The sequence below is a fragment of the Meleagris gallopavo genome, chromosome 1 (genome assembly GCF_905368555.1).
Source record: "Meleagris gallopavo chromosome 1, MGAL_WU_HG_1.1, whole genome shotgun sequence".
Taxonomy (NCBI): Eukaryota; Metazoa; Chordata; class Aves; order Galliformes; family Phasianidae; genus Meleagris; species Meleagris gallopavo.
This window is the reverse complement of record NC_139404.1, coordinates 74831159-74847179: the sequence shown is the minus strand read 5'-3', so window position 1 is coordinate 74847179 and position 16021 is coordinate 74831159. Positions and strand designations below refer to the sequence as shown.

The following is a 16021-nucleotide window of genomic DNA, read 5'->3' as shown; positions in this document are numbered from 1 at the left end:
CCTGACCCTGTGTGGAGTCAGACTTTGACTCATGAGCTCTTCTGTATTTGCAGTATATTTCTGTCAGCAGACAGAAAGTACCAGTTATGAAGGAAGTCTGAAGAAACTGGTCTTGTTTAGCTTGGAGAAGAGAAGACTCTGAGGAGATCTCATTGCATCCTTCTAGTACTTAAAGGGATCTTATAAGCAGGAGGTAGACTGACTTTTTACTCAGTCTAATAGTGATAGGACAAGGGGGAATGTCTTTAAACTAAAAGAGGGGAGATTTAAGTTAGAAGTTAGGAGGAAATTCTTTACTCAGAGGGTGGTGAGGCACTGGAATAGGTTGCCCAGAAAAGTTGTGGATGCCCCACCTTTGGAGGCATTCAAGGTCAGGTTGGATGGGGCTCTGATCCAGTGGGAGGCAACCCTGCTTGTGGCAGGGAGGTTGGAACTGGATGATGTGGCAGGGGGGTTGGGATTGGATAATCATTAAAGTTCCCTTTCAACCTAAGCTATTCTATAACTCTATGATTTTGCTGTTCATGTAAGTGATTTCCTTTTAATAAAAATATTTTCAATCATATATAAGTCAAAATGCTGCACGTACTTCTTGCCAATCTGTTGCCGTATATCAAACAAGTAATTGGCAAAAGTAATCCACAGAGCAAAGCTTGATTTAATGACTAAATGCTCTTTCAGACTGTCTTTTTGGATACTTCAACAACATTCCACTTTCCATCCAACTACAATGTGTCACAAATTAGACATTAAGAAAGAGAGAAACTATAAATATATTATTATTTATATAAGTAAATGTCTGTATTAAATGTTTCTAAGTAAGAAGAAACACAAGAATTCACCCGCTTAAATGTAAGAATAAATGTACATTAAATGTACAGTTTTTTAAATGTGTCCTTAGATCCCAATTAAGATCATTGATTAAACTATGTTAACAGCAAGCAGAGCTAACCAAAACTAATTAAATTACTCAGAGCCTAGGTCAGCTGAGCTTGAAACAACTGACAAGGATGGAGAATCCACAGCCCTCCTGGTACAATTGAGAATATTTTCCTGATCTTAAATCACAAATTCTTTTTTTTTCAGCTGATCTGTTGCCTCTGCTCATTTTGCTGTGAGAGAGATTGGCTCTCTCTCCTCAATAGTCATGCTGTAGAGAATTGAAGGAAATAGCAAAAAAAAACCATTATAATTCATACAAAGGCTGAGTTTTCTTTCAAATCAAGATATTTTAATTATTATTATTAATTTTCTTCCTCTGAGGGAACTACATGAAAAAATGCAAAACCTGACTGAAACGAATTAATCAGTTAAAGAATTTTGTGTCCCTGAAGCAAGACTCTGCTTGTGCTCAATATAGCTCATTTTTCTCATGCACTGCCCTCTTAACCAGGGCTACTGTTCGTTTCTTGGCTTTGCATTTGGCAGCCTCAATTTTCACTGTTTTGCCCTTAGATGGGATCTTTGCCTTTTTTGGTTTGTCAGCTTTCATATTCCCTAGTCTTTTGATTGCTTTCTTGGTCATCATGGCTGCCAGTTTCTTGGCTCTCCTTCTTTACAGTCACAGCTACTATGTGCCAATCAAGGGTCAGATTCTCTTTGGTCTTTGCTGCTTTCTTGACACCTTCTCCTTTTTTTTTTTCTGTTTGTTTGTTTGTTGTTGATCTTGAGGAGCTAGAAGCACCAAATCATCTGCTGCCCTTGTCCAGGCTACTGAGCCCCAGCTTGGTAATGTTGTTTCTGTATACTAATTAGACTTCATTTCCCTTTTGGAGTCATGTGTTATCATTTGTTTGTGTTTCTTGTAGGCAGGCATTACTCTCCTAATCAGCTCATCTGGAGACTGAAGGTTTGCAGGGTTTGGATCCTTCTGCTGTTTTCTCTAGTTTCTTAGCAGACACCTTAGAGGCTGGAGCAGCAGTGGCAAGTGCAGCAGCAAGTTATTTTGAACATGAAAGCCAACAGTCTACCAACATGACTAAGGTTGTGGTTTCACACTGATACACATCAGCATGCTATATCTTGCAATGGGTATGTTGTACCTACAAAGCATTTCCATGCTCAAAGTATTCTGGTGAAGCTTATTGCTTAGATTATTCCCTTGGAGCACTGGAGTCTGACAGAAAATGTATCCACTGGAAAATGCTTACATCTCTCTGTGTCTCTTGTCTGGTATTCAAAGTGGCACAGAGCAACTCAACAAGCATTGTTTGCCATTATTAAGGTTTAATTTAATTACAAATTAAGCATGCTTTTTTCCAAGCCTAGTCTTATCTTCAGTTTTATTCTTACTGTGGAAGAAGGGTTCAAAATAATTTTTTATGCATGGTGCAAGGTGAATGTTGATCCTGTTGTTTCTCATCATCTCTTCTGCTGGCTCCTTTGCCATTTGTCTTCACTGAGAGCACTGCTAGGAGAATTACTTCAGGGTATCTCTCAAATTTGTGATCTTATTTTAGTATTGTCACTGGTTTTCCAAACTGAGGCTGGACCAAGCTATCTCCTTTAATGTAAATGTGCCTGTTCCATATCCATCCCTGTACCTGCACAGAAAAGAAACCAGAGAGGAGTGGACACAATGGCCCTTTGTTAACAGCCAAGAAAAACTTATGAAACTGCAGGGAATTCTGAACACAACTGCAAGCCAAGAAACATGAAAGCTCTTCAGTGAGCTTCCAAGCACTTTTGTCACAGCCTTTCCCAGAAACAAAATTTACTGAAAAACAAAAGGAAAATAAAAATCAGGATTTACCACCCAGGTGCCAGGTGCAAGATCTTTTTTTGGTGAATCACATGAGCTGCAGCAACTGCACAAACAGGAGCTAGCAAAAGACAACTATGGTCTCTTACTATGGGAAACCATAACCACAGTGAAGAGATGACTCTCATTGTGAAAAACTGCAGTGCAAAATTAAGTTTCTCTCTGTGACTAGCAGAAGATTGTAGAGATATGGAGCCAGTGACTTGCACTAAGGGAAATACGGGACTAGGAGCAGGGCCTGGGGTGTCCAAACCAGGAGTTTGTGCTGCAGAATGGAGTAACACTGGAATGTCACCTCCAGTACCCTGTGCAAAAAGAGGATTTTCTCCAGGTCCACACACTGCAGAGTCAGAAGTCAACTCAGAATAGGCAGGACATACCTGAGGCTGGAGCTGCATGCACTGCTATGGTGCAAGCAGTTCTGGTAGTTACTTCCCCAGGTCCATCTCCCAGCATTGGGAAGTTACATTCTCCTTTGATTTGCAGACTATGTGTCTTTCTTACTGTAAGCATCAAACATTTACTGTATGTACTTGATCTCTAGTTTTATTTTTTACCTGCATGTATGGTGCAGAAGACATGCACTACCTCTTATACTCCTCAACCAACCTGGTTCCTTTCTTTCTACAAGTAGTGACCCAGCAGGTGTCAGTCACTCTGGGCTAGCAGAGAGCTACAGGGAAGGAATGAGAGGCACTCGTAGGCTTGCAGTTGAAAAACATGTATTCAGTTCAATAATTTTACCCTAATTTTCCTAATCCTCCAGCAAAAATACAAACTCAACGGTGGAATAAAAAATAAACTATGACAAGCTTCCAGATAAAAGTTTTGCAGTTTGAGCCTGGAAAGCCAAATTACTAGTGAAAGGCATAATAAAGTATGATCTTAGTGCACACCCAGCCCTCAACCAGCCCTCAATTCTATATCAGTGGCATCATCTACAAGCATGCAGCATGCAGTAGTGCACAAGGTGGAGGTCAAAGTTTCATAAACCCACCCTCTCAGTAACACTTCCACACATCCTTGAGTTCTACCTTCCCTCACTCCCACTTCCTTCTTGTGACTTTAGACCATTGTTCTTATCTAACAAAGATGCCTCTTCAGTGGCACTTGCCTCACAGTGCTTTAGATTTTCATTTGCAGCCTACCCCCACCTAACACACAATCCTCCCAGTCACATCCAAGTAGGCTTCACATACATCCTCAGAGTTCTCCTGTATCTCTGTGGTGCTGTATATTCCACACCATGAAAGGCAGTGTTTTGCCATACCACTGTTGAAACATGATTCCCCATCATGATGTGAACAGATGTATCACAGGAAGAGTTGGCAGATGTAGGGACAAGGCCTTTGTCCCATGGAACAAACAGCCTCCACATGTAATGCTAATTTTTTTCACACCTGGGATGAGAGCATTGGGAGTAGTCTTGGCAGAACTTCTGTGCTGGTTCTTTACTTCTGTGCTGGATCTATCTTTCAAAATGGGACAATTAATCTTTGTGAAATAAACACAGAATACAATGTAATATGCTTATAAAAAATAAGCACATCAACTTGTTTATTTGCCTGTATCTAGCTACAAAGAACTCTGCTTTTGCCCTGTTTGAGGCATCTGTGCAAGTCTGTGTCTATGGTGCATCAGCACTTTTCAAGAAGAGAAAGTTTTTTCTTGAGAATTTCGCTTGAGGCAAGGGAAGCAGGTGGTTGCAGTTCTTATACTCAGTGTAAGAAATAACCAACTGTTGACGCTGGCGGTCGATTCAAAATACGGTTTCTGAGCAAGAGGTGAATGGAAAAAGTATTTATATCAGTACACAACAGCACACAACTTCCTGTTGACTAAACAAGCAACTTCTACTCTGCTTTGGGTTTAGATCATTACTTTTAATTATTCACCACATTTTTGCTCTCTGATTTCTTCTCTTTTTGCTTTCTGGTGATGTTAACCTTCCTTCTCCTCTCCTACTCCACTCTTCAATCTGCTTTTAATTCTCAGATGTTCTCATTTTTATGCAGGGAATAAATCCCTGAGTATAAGATGCCTGTAGGAATGCTAGGGCATCACTATGTAATCATGATAAGCTGGACCAGTGTCTTTTTCTAAATAATATTCCAAACACATTAATGAAGGAAACTTTCCTAGCCTTCCCCATTAGCCTTGTTTAACTGACCTGAGCTTTAATCTGAACACAGATTGAATCATAATTTGTAAAACCCTTTCACTCTTTCACAACTAGTCCCTTCTCCAAATGATTTTGCATTGAGCAGAAAGGAAAGAACAAGCATGGTCAAAATCTCTCCTCATGTATATTAGCTCCCACCCAGAAAGAAGTCCCACCAGATATTAAAAAATTGGCAATTTACAGCCAGGGAGGAAGACAGACTAGCAAATAAATCAGGGGTCAGTGATCTTTCCATGCTTGTTTGCTAATCATGTTTTTAACCAGATCATAGCTGACCTCTGCTAATGTGCAAGAAAGGTTGCATCTCCTGCCATAAGAATAGCATAGGAGCTGACAGTCCCTCTCAAGATGTAATCCTAGACTTGCTATGAAACACTAAAAACACATCCACAGCTACCTTTGACACCAACACATTCCTTCTCAGGGGATTAAAGCTGGAGGCAGAGAAGTGCTGCTACTGTCTTTGGCCATACACATTAAAAGTGAGAGGGAAGTGGCTGGCTGGTCAAAATGGAGGGTATTAGGAAGATTTCAACAGCAGTTAGACTTGCTAGTCCTGCCAAAGAGTGACATAACTCATCTGTTGGTTCATTTGTTCTTTCTTATTTCTGTGCAGAGTATCGAAGTTTATGGAAAATGACTGATGTTTTAAATCTTTCCAATGGTTTGCAGAACCTGAGAAAGAATCTATTTCAACATTGACAGTATTGGTGGACAAAGGGAAGGCAACCAGTGTCATTTACCTGGAGTCGAGCAAGACCTTTGACATGGTCACCCACCACATCCTTATCTCCAAATTGAAGGGATGTGGATTTGATGGGTGGACGACCTGATGGATAAGGAATTGGTTGAAAGGCCACAGACAGAGGATGGTGATTAATGGTTCTATGTCCATGTAGAGGCCGGTAATGAGCGGCGTCCCCCAGGAGTCTGTCTTTTAACAGCTTTATCAATGACATTGACAATGGAATTGAGTGCACCCTCAGCAAGTTTGCTGATGACACCAAGCTGAGTGGTGTGGTTGACAGAGTGGAAGGAAGGGATGCCATTCAGAAGGACCTCAACAGACTCAAAAGGTTCAACACAACAAAGTGCAAGGTTTTGCACTTGGGCCAGAGGAATCCCAGGCATTTATACAGACTGGAAGGAGCAGTCCTTGGGAGAAGGACCTGGGAGTCCTGGTGGATAAAAAACAACATGAGCCAGCAGTGTGCTCTTGTAGCTTAGAAGCAAATGGTATCCTGGGCTCCATCAGAAGAGGGGTGGCCAGCAGGGACACGGAAGGGATTGTCCCTCTCTACTCTGCCCTTGTGAGGCCCCATCTGGCGTACTGTGTCCAGGTCTGGAGCCCCCAGTACAAGAAAGACATAGAGCTCTTGGAGAGGGTCCAGAGGAGAGCCACAGAGGTGATCAGAGGGCTGGAGCACCTCCCCTGCAATGACAGGCTGAGGGAGCTGGGCTTGTTCAGCCTGGAGAAGGCTGCAGGATAACCTAATTGCAGCCTTCCAGTACCTTATAAGAGCCTACAAACAGGAGGGGAGCCAACTCTTTACAAGGGTAGATAACAGCAGGACAAGGGGAAATGGTTTTAAGTTGAAGGAGGAAAGATTTAGGTTGGATGTAGGGAGGAAGTTCTTTACTAGTGAGGTGAGGTGAGGTGCTGGAATAGCTGCCCAGAGAGGTTGTGTATGCCCCGTTCCTGGAGGTGTTCAAGGCCAGATTGGATGGGGCCCTGGGCAGCCTGGTCTAGTATTAAATGTATAGGTTGGTGGCCCTGTGGCAGGGGAATTGGAGATTCATGATCCCTGAGGTTCCAACCCTGGCCATTCTGTGATTTTACGAGAATCGACACAAAAATCTCACAAATTTCATTTATTGATATGATCTAGCTGACTATTAAGATTTCCTTTTTCATTCCTTTTAAAGTGAATAAAAATCTGCAAAATTTTCTATAAATGTTTGGTCTAAAAATTAGGAACCAGAACAAGAATAAGACAAAGCTACCTTAATTTATCTGATAAAACATAGACAGTCAACCTTAAGAAGAACATTTCCAAGGGTGTGTTGTTGTTTTTTACTTTTTATGTGTAATAGACATTCTCTTTGTGTAACTGAAAGAAAAAAATAGTATGAAGGCAGGATAAAATGATTCTAGGACTAACTTGGGATATTTGTCATAAGGTTCTGCTAGAGCAAAAGCTGAAAGGGAGCAGCTGTTTTATTAGCAGAAAAGTTCTCTATTAATCTGTTATGTAGAACAGGGATTAATAAGGGATGCAGATTTTTCTATCTTTGGTCAAACACTAAAAGCCAGACCTCCAAAGAGCATACTTGCCACAACCCTTGGCAATGAAGCTGCTAAATTGTGTTTCTGTTGAGTATGACCGCTACTACTGTGGAGCTAGGAATACATTTCCCCAAAGTGTAGGACAGTCCAGTCCTGAATCTTCCAGGAGCTCTCCTTTTCTTGAGATATGCATTACTGGCCACTCTTAAAGTACTGGGCTAGAGTAGTCTTGTTCTGGTCTGTCAACTCATGTTTTTGCATATACTGGCTTCACGTGGTACTAGCAGCAAACTGAAAGCCGGTAAAATTAATAAAGAAAGTAAATCAAGCAGTGAAAAAATGAAGAACTACCCTAGCATGAGGTAAACAAAAGGGCTGTAGCGCTCACAGTCGTGCTCAGATTGAGGAAGTAATGGACCAGGATAGCCCCTACCTGAAATAGAGCACGATAGCCCCTATCTGCCTCCTCAGCACCCATGCCTGTCTGGAGGTTCTCCTTGGCTGTCCCTCAGCCCTGCAGAGGGGATGGTCACCTCGGCACTGCTGTAGTGGAGCAGAACCCGACAAGTAGAAAACTGTTAGCAAAGTGAAATTGCACATAGTGAGAGCAAGCCTCAGCACACCTGCATGTAACCACAGGCCTGATGAGTGAAGGCAATGCTGCCGTGAGACATCCAGAGGAGGGACTCTGCACCCCATCCCAAGCTTGCTGTTTCCAGTTATGTTTCCAGCTGTGTGTGCTCAATAGGTTTTAGGCCTCAGTCATGCTCAGCGGGTTTTTTGCATACAGTTTTGTGATTTGGATTAGTGCCTGCTCCTTTCGTGCTGACACAGCCCAGAATGCATGGCACTCAAGTGTCAAACAGGGGTGACATGCCCAATTTCTGCACACCACTCCTATGCCTTTTCCATGAGCTAGGTAGGTCTATTCTCACTCCTCTTCAGTTTTGGTGCTGCCACATGCTCCCAAACCTTTCTGGAAGAAATGGAGGAGAAAACAATTTGGTGCTCTCTGAGCTTTTTCCACCTGGATTCACAGTGCACTCTCACAGGCCACCCCTGCTGCTTCCTTGGCAGGGAAGGTCAGCATCACCATCATCACTGCACAGCTGTGTGAGCAGAGGCCCAGAGGGGTAGTGTGGTTTTGCACTGTCAGTGGTACACAACTCCCAGGCCCCCCCCTAACCAGTAGACAATGCTTCCTGCCTCGTCATGCTATTGATATTAATTCAGAATAATTTTGCAGACTGGGAAGGCCCAATGGCAAGTGCAATGAGGACAGGCAGCCAATGAGTGCAGAGCATCTTTTAGAACTAGAGTCCCTTCACATTTTAACCCTTTGCTCTTTGGTTCATACATCTCCAGGGCCCCTTCTAACTCCTCCCCTAGACACACCGTCTGAAACCCATCAAGAGTAGATAGGGGTGAATGGGGAAAGGAAGTACAGAGCATTCCACATTTCTGTGCACCAGAAGGCTGAACAGTCAGAGCCTGTGAGGCAACTTCTGTGCAACCCAGTCATCTGAGAGAGAACCCAGCTGACATGGACAGGTAAAATGAACGCCTCCAATTTCTTGCTGATAGAATAAATTAGGTTTCTAATTAAATTGCTGTCCATTTGGTGCTTACTGTCCATTTCCCTTTCTCCATATCTCAGTGATCTAAACCCCCATTCTGTTCTACTCTTACACCTTGCAGCTCTCTGTCCCCATCACTCCTTCTCTCTTTGACTGTAAACTAACTTGCATCCTTTTCCCTTCCTGTCATTTCTTTCTTGTGACTATTCTCTGTTCCCTTTCATTCTCTTTCTTTTCTAGAAACAAACAAACAAATATATATATATATATAACAGAAAGATGTACGTTTAAATGCTGCTTAAGCATTTTGACCTCTGCTCATTTTTCTGTCTCTCCACCTATTCTCCCTCTTGCACCAGGTTTCAATCTTATTCTGTTTCTGCTGCTCTCATCTTGTGCTTTCAGGCACAGACTGTTCCAGCACTGCATTCTTCTACTTGCTCTTAAATTACTCTGCATAACTGTATATCATTCACACACTCAGGACTTTCGCTCTGATTTCAGGATTGCTTCATGAATCTGTATTTGAGGAGAAGATCCCTGTTCAGTGCTTGTGTATGATCACAGATCCTGTGTCTTTGCTGCTTTCTCTTGAACTATGCAATGTGCTCCTATGCTACAGGAGTTGCATATGTAGCCATCACATCATACTTAGCTACAGATCTTCTCAGTTGCCTCCCAAAACATCTTTTCATTCATACTGGTCATTCTTCCTAGTAAAAATCCCCAGCAATGGTCAATTCTGCAGAGCAGAGAAATCAGGAATTGATGTTAACAAATATTTCTAGATGTACAAATGGTTCCTTGTGACTCAAAATTGTCTTGTATAGTCTTCACTTTGTCCTGACACTGAAAGGGCCCAAATGTTCTTTTCTTGTTGCTGTTATTTCTCATTCTTCACTTGTTTTTGCAACACCATGCTGCTCGGCAGGAGTAAGACCTTTGAAAAGAGAAAAAATGGGAATATGGAAGGAAAGGGATTGCAGGAAGTAAATCAGAAACAATTTGAAAGCAAATATTTATATGAAAACTTTACTAGTGTTTTGCTCTCATTATATAGCCCAGGTAAGATCTTTGCAATTCTCTGGCCTACCGTACCTACTTATTTACCATGTGATTGTCTGGGTTGTCCTCCCTAAACCATCTGAGGATCTGCCACACATAGAAGGGGAGTGGGAAATACATAAAGAATGTTTATATAAGAAATTTTCCTTGCTTAGACTCTCATATTTAAATCAGGAAATTCACAACAAATACAAATTCCCCTTTCCCACACCTCACCGGAGACCCCCAGAAAACTCAGCTCCACATCTCTTACACTGACTCCAGCTCCCTGCTGAACACCAGCTTACCAGACGGAAAAGTTGACAAAGGACATCATTATTTTTAACACATTCACTTCCATTTTGTATTGCTGTGAGGGAGGTGAATAGCTTACCACAGTGAACATGGCAGTCCTCAGATGTATCTCCACATTACACTAAGACTGTTGAATAAGGCTCATGACTATCTTATCGTTCTCATTTTCCTGCTACCTCTCCCCACCAGGACATCTGGCATGGGATCAGGCCCTTGCTAATCTCTTTGCTTACTTACCTAGTGTGGGAATGGAACTAACACATCAGGTGTGTCAACATGCCAACCCTAGCATTTACTTCTGTCAACTAGCATATGGCACCTTACCCTATCTTCTAATCCCTAGTATGAAACACTTCCAGCCACACTCTTCATTTGGGAAAGGATAGGAAGAAACAGTCCAGTCTTCTCTAAAAAGACTCCGATTTGATCCTTTAATTGCCCCAGTGGTTATAAGGGTTTTGCATATTAGAAAGAATATACCTTCATCACTGTACTCCAGACCTTCTCATCTTCTCATATCCTTTTTTCCCAGATACCCTCATACTTTGCTCTCATTTGTGTGCATCTTTGGGATACTTCTGCACTCTGCTCAGACATGGTTGCTGTTTGATTAATCACCACTAATTAATTTACTGTTCCCACTCACAAGGTCACCTCCTTCTCTCCTTCATCCCCCACAGTCATGTCTACACCCTCACCCCAAAATAGTGCATGCAAATCACTGATGTTTTTGTTTCACAATGGAAGGTCTGAACTTTGATGGAGATATTTTTGTTGCTGAGCCTTCAACATAGGTCTGACCAACTTCACACCTATGACTTCAGGATGAGGATAATATACATTCTCTTGTCTTCTCCTTCAGCCTCTTGATGAAGAGGAAGCTCTTCCTCTACAATTTCAAGAACCTGCGCTGGGCCAAAGGCCGTCGTGAAACCTACCTCTGTTATGTTGTGAAGCGCCGTGACAGTGCTACGTCGTGCTCCCTGGACTTCGGATACCTGCGTAACAAGGTATGAGGTACATGTTGGCATCCTATTCTCATATCTATGTTAAGGTTGATGCAGCTCTGGAGCAGCAGGGAAAGAAGAGCTGCAAGCAGCAACATCTTCTCTGGCATATGCATCCACCAGAATGGATACTACGCTGGTATACAACATTTGTGGGATGCGGCCTCCAGGTAGATCTGTATTTGTGTTATGCACCAATATGTTACTAGCAAGACATCCATATAGTCCCTACTGCTTTAACAAAACCTTGATTTTTTATTTCTTGCTCCTACACATTCCTCTTCTAGTCATCATTTATGTACCATTGTGCCATCTTCTTCTGTACATTGACCCTAAGATCTCTCTCTCACCTTGTTCATTCTCCTCTCACACATCTCAGCTCAAACCTCCCTCCTTCCTCCCCTTATAGCCTACTTCATTCTTGTCTCATGCTTTGTCTCTCTTCCTCTTTCATGAAGATGGGTTGCCATGTGGAGGTTCTCTTCCTACGCTACATCTCAGCTTGGGACCTGGACCCAGGCCGCTGCTATCGCATCACATGGTTCACCTCCTGGAGCCCCTGTTATGACTGTGCCCGACATGTGGCTGACTTCCTTCGTGCCTACCCAAACTTGACCCTGCGCATTTTCACTGCCCGCCTCTATTTCTGTGAGGATCGCAAGGCAGAGCCTGAGGGGCTGAGACGCCTGCACCGGGCTGGGGCCCAAATCGCCATCATGACTTTCAAAGGTAAAATGGGCAGGGGAGAAATAGCTGAGAGCTATGTCAGGATATGACATGATGATTTAGTGAGCCTAGAAGAGATTAGTGTCCTCTCTGGAGCAATCTTGAGCATGCTTTAATGCCCCTGTGCCTTGCACAGATTTCTTCTATTGCTGGAACACATTTGTGGAGAACAGGGAAAAGACATTCAAAGCCTGGGAAGGGCTGCATGAAAACTCTGTCCATCTGTCCAGGAAACTTCGACGGATTCTTCTGGTAAGGGCTAATTCTTCCTCTCCTTCCAGTGCCTCTTTTCCTCAGCTTCTTCCTTTCTTCCTTTTAAAAGTGCTCTGCTTTTACTACTCATCTCTGCTATCCATCATTTTATTCTTTTCAGTGCCATCACGTAAAACACTGGGGAAGAGGAGGTGATGTTGTTGAGTCAAAAGGGAACTGCCACCATAGCAGTTTCATGCTACTTATGCCTCTTTCTCCTAACTTTGTTCATATTTCCATACCTCATTCTCTTCTACCTCTCTTCATATTTCATGCCATTCTTTTGTCCTTCCCCATCTTTATAGGCTTACTTGATAAATGATCTATCGCTTGTATTTTGTTCTACAGCCACTGTATGAAGTAGATGATTTACGAGATGCCTTTAAAACTCTGGGACTTTGAAGTGGAAGTCATCAGCAATGAGAAGACTTCACAAGCATTTGTTCTTTGATATTCAACTCTCTCCCTCACAGTGTATCGTTGTCTTCTTCCTTCATTCCATCTCTCTTTCTTCCAGCTCTGTGTCCAAATCTAAGACCTTTTGTACTTTTCTGTCCTAACAGCCAGATTGAAAAGCTCTCATGAGAGTACTGTACTGAGTCCTGAACAGCTCATTTGAAATGAGCAAATCTTCTAAGTGGTTTGCGTGCAGATCTAGGCCCTTTTGCCCAGAATGAAGGGAGCTTGAATAGCTGTGGGTCCAGATTTTGTTCCCTATGACAGGTTGAAACTAGACAATAAAAGCCTAGAATGAAAGCAAAAGATTTTCTGTCCAACGTTTTCAAGTGCGAGCTGCAGAAATAGGAGCTACTACATTGAGAGCCGTGGCAGCTCCACATCAGTGCTGATCATTGTACAGACCTCTCACCCAGCCAGGAAAGGAGCCTCCAAGGCATTTCACTATGGCAGTGTTTTGCCAGCGTATATCTACCAGAAAACACACTCCATTTCTAATTTGCATCATCCCTCAGACTTATAAGTTGAGACTGTAGCATTTTAGATGATATTTTGGCATCCACATCAGGCACCATCTGTTTCATGACATACTGCAAGGAGGAGCTGTACAAGTCTCACTAACAGAGTACTTCCCAGTCACAGAGCATTTCTTCCTAGATCAGATCTGCAATATGCTTCATCCTAGGCAACTGTGCTCTGTTGGAGGCACCTTGCTTGTTCCAGTTTTAGTTGGGGTTATGTGAGTTCTTTTGAGTATGGCTTACATGACAGAAGGCTTTGGTCTGTGTACTGTGTTTAAAAGCTTGGCAATTTTGAAAGGTTACGGATTTGATCTCTGTGTTATTTGGTTACTCGAAACTAATAATTTTGTAGTTTCTTACCTATTTGAGGGAAACCACTTTCACAGGAGGGTTGGGCTATATGATCTCCAGAGGCCGCTACCAACGCCTACAATTCTGTGATTCTTGAAATGCCAGGTTAGAAAGCTGTAAATGGTTGCTATAATTGTTTCTCTGTCATTATCCACAAGCATGGAATGAAACTGTGATTCTTGAGATACAGTCCTCTGTCTTTAAAGGCTTTTTGTTGACTGTAATACATCTAGATATGGCTAGCTGGTGACTAGACTGAGAACTGACCAAAAAAAAAACAACCATCATGAGTGAAGCTGTACAGCTCATAGATGTCTTTTGTAGGGGCAAAACCAAAGGATCTTTCTTCCTGATGTTGACCGTGTTTTCCTTAAGGGACCCAATTAGTATCTGGTTTTGTGGACAGTCTTTACTAAGTTGAAAATGTTGGTTCACGGTTCACACCAACCCGCTGGATTGCAGATGGACTGTCCTCTTCAGTTTAACTTCCTGAGGCTTTACCATGGCTAACGGTGTGTCTCATACTCTGAAGGTGCTCTGTCTTTTCCTTCATGATTGCTGTGAGTTCTCTGCTCCATCCTGTTCTTCTTTCTGGGCATGGCCAATGTTCCCATGCTGCTCCTAATGCCTCCTATAGTGACAGGCCAGCAGCAAGACAGTGCACAGCTCTTCGCCCGCAGTGCCTCTTGCTCTGTCAGAGCTGGGTGCAACTCAAGCTTCCTACGACTCCTGACTTCTGATGAGCTCTCATTTTGAGGAACTTGGACCAAGAACAGCAGTGAGAGATCTTTACAAAGCATTAATTTGCAGATGTGGTGTTATATATTTGTTGGATAGCATATTATTTATATTAAAAAAGTCTTGCAAAAGCGCACCTTTTTTTGTCATTGTTTTAGTAACAACTCAAGAGAAAAGTAAAAATCAACACAGAAGACTGGCATGTAATCTATCCTGTTTGATTTCTACAGAGAGAAACTGGCAGTATCCTATTAGATTGTCTTCATGCTTTTTTACTTTTAACTATTAACTGTTGATCTGTTGACAGTGTCACCCAGAAAATCAAGGTTAATAAGGTCTTCAGGCTATAGCTGACTTGGAAATACTACCAAAAATCAGTCATGTAAATACTAAAGTTGCTCAAGATGCTTCATGTGTTGATTACTGGCTCCTAAAAAATTTATGATTCCTTCATGACCAAACTGGACACAGAAGTGTTGAATCAACACATAATGCAAAACAAGAGGTGTAGAAGAGGTCAAAAAAGAATTTCTGTCTTCCAGCTTCTGGTTTGACCTATCCAACACCATTGTCCTTCAGAATGAAGTTGCTGGACAACAATTAGAAAAAGTAGCACTTTCTAATAAAGCAGTTGAGATACTATTTTTTACTGAAATTCTATCAAACTAACATTAACTCAAAGATATGTCTTGAAACATGGAAATTGATGTTGTTATACAATAGGAGAATAAATATAATAAGTAAATGCAAAGAAAAATGTACTACATTCCAATCTGGTTCTTCTGAACCTAAAGCAGATTAAATGAAGTGTTGATTTTTCAGCTGATTTATGTGATTTATTTACAGGAATTTAACTCTCCTGCTATGAAGATTTTTTGAAGATTTTTGTTCTGTTCCTACATACTAATTCTTATTACTTGCTACATAGCATTTCTCAAATTGGCATTATAAATTCTTTCAACCTCAAATGAATTAGATATTTCTGCCAAGATAACTCCCAGGACAATGACTACAACGTAGTAACATTACTTTTTCAGCCTAATAATTTTTTACTTGTCTTTTGACTGTGTATATAGAGAACATATAACTACTTTTAGCATATTGGTTATCACTTATATTTATAGCACTGTATAGCACTATATCCCCTGTGGAAATAGTGGATATGCTATTCTGGGTCTCTCTCTCCTTGGCATGCACCTGGGAAAAATCCCTGGAGTAAAGAGAGCATTCTTCAGATCTCATTACCTGAGCTGTAGGAAACAGGAGCAATGCTTGAGATTTCTGGAAGGAATTTTCCTTCAGGAGGCTGGACAACACACAGAGAAAGGGCCTGTGGTGCTAGCTGAAACTCTAGTCTCACTTGTTCCAACATCTCATGACTTGCAGAGATGCACAAGGCATAGATTGAATCCAAATAACTGTACACTGATGCCACAAACCATGTTTTTCATGACAGTATCCATCTCTGCATTCTTGTTACTCTCATTATAACTGTAGGTACCATTAACAACAGAATCCAAAAGATTTATCAGCAAATCTCGCAAAATAACTGAATTCTCAATAGGTCTGCCATTTAGAAAACTCCACAGCTGGGTGTCCAAAGTTTTGGATGCTTTTTCCATGCTTTATGAAGCTGAGAGTGCTGCCCACACACTGGGGATAGCTTCAACATCTTCACTGAATGTGAGCATGCATTTCTGTTCACACAGCTATATGAAAGATCTTTTGGCAATCAGACTCCCAGAATGCATCTAGATTTAGAATAACTCACATTTGCTTTATCACTCAGATAACTGGGATGCAG

At 41.9% G+C, this 16021-nt stretch overlaps 1 protein-coding gene across 1 annotated transcript; it reads left to right on the top strand.

Moving 5' to 3' along the window:
* Positions 1–730: 730 nt before the first annotated feature.
* Positions 731–14399, top strand: AICDA (activation induced cytidine deaminase). The gene is made up of 4 exons (XM_085234625.1): positions 731–11176; positions 11632–11902; positions 12036–12151; positions 12500–14399. The coding sequence occupies exons 1-4, from the start codon at positions 11036–11038 to the stop codon at positions 12551–12553; spliced, it is 582 nt and encodes a 193-aa protein (XP_085090751.1). The 5' UTR covers positions 731–11035; the 3' UTR covers positions 12554–14399.
* The last annotated feature ends 1622 nt before the right edge of the window (positions 14400–16021 follow it).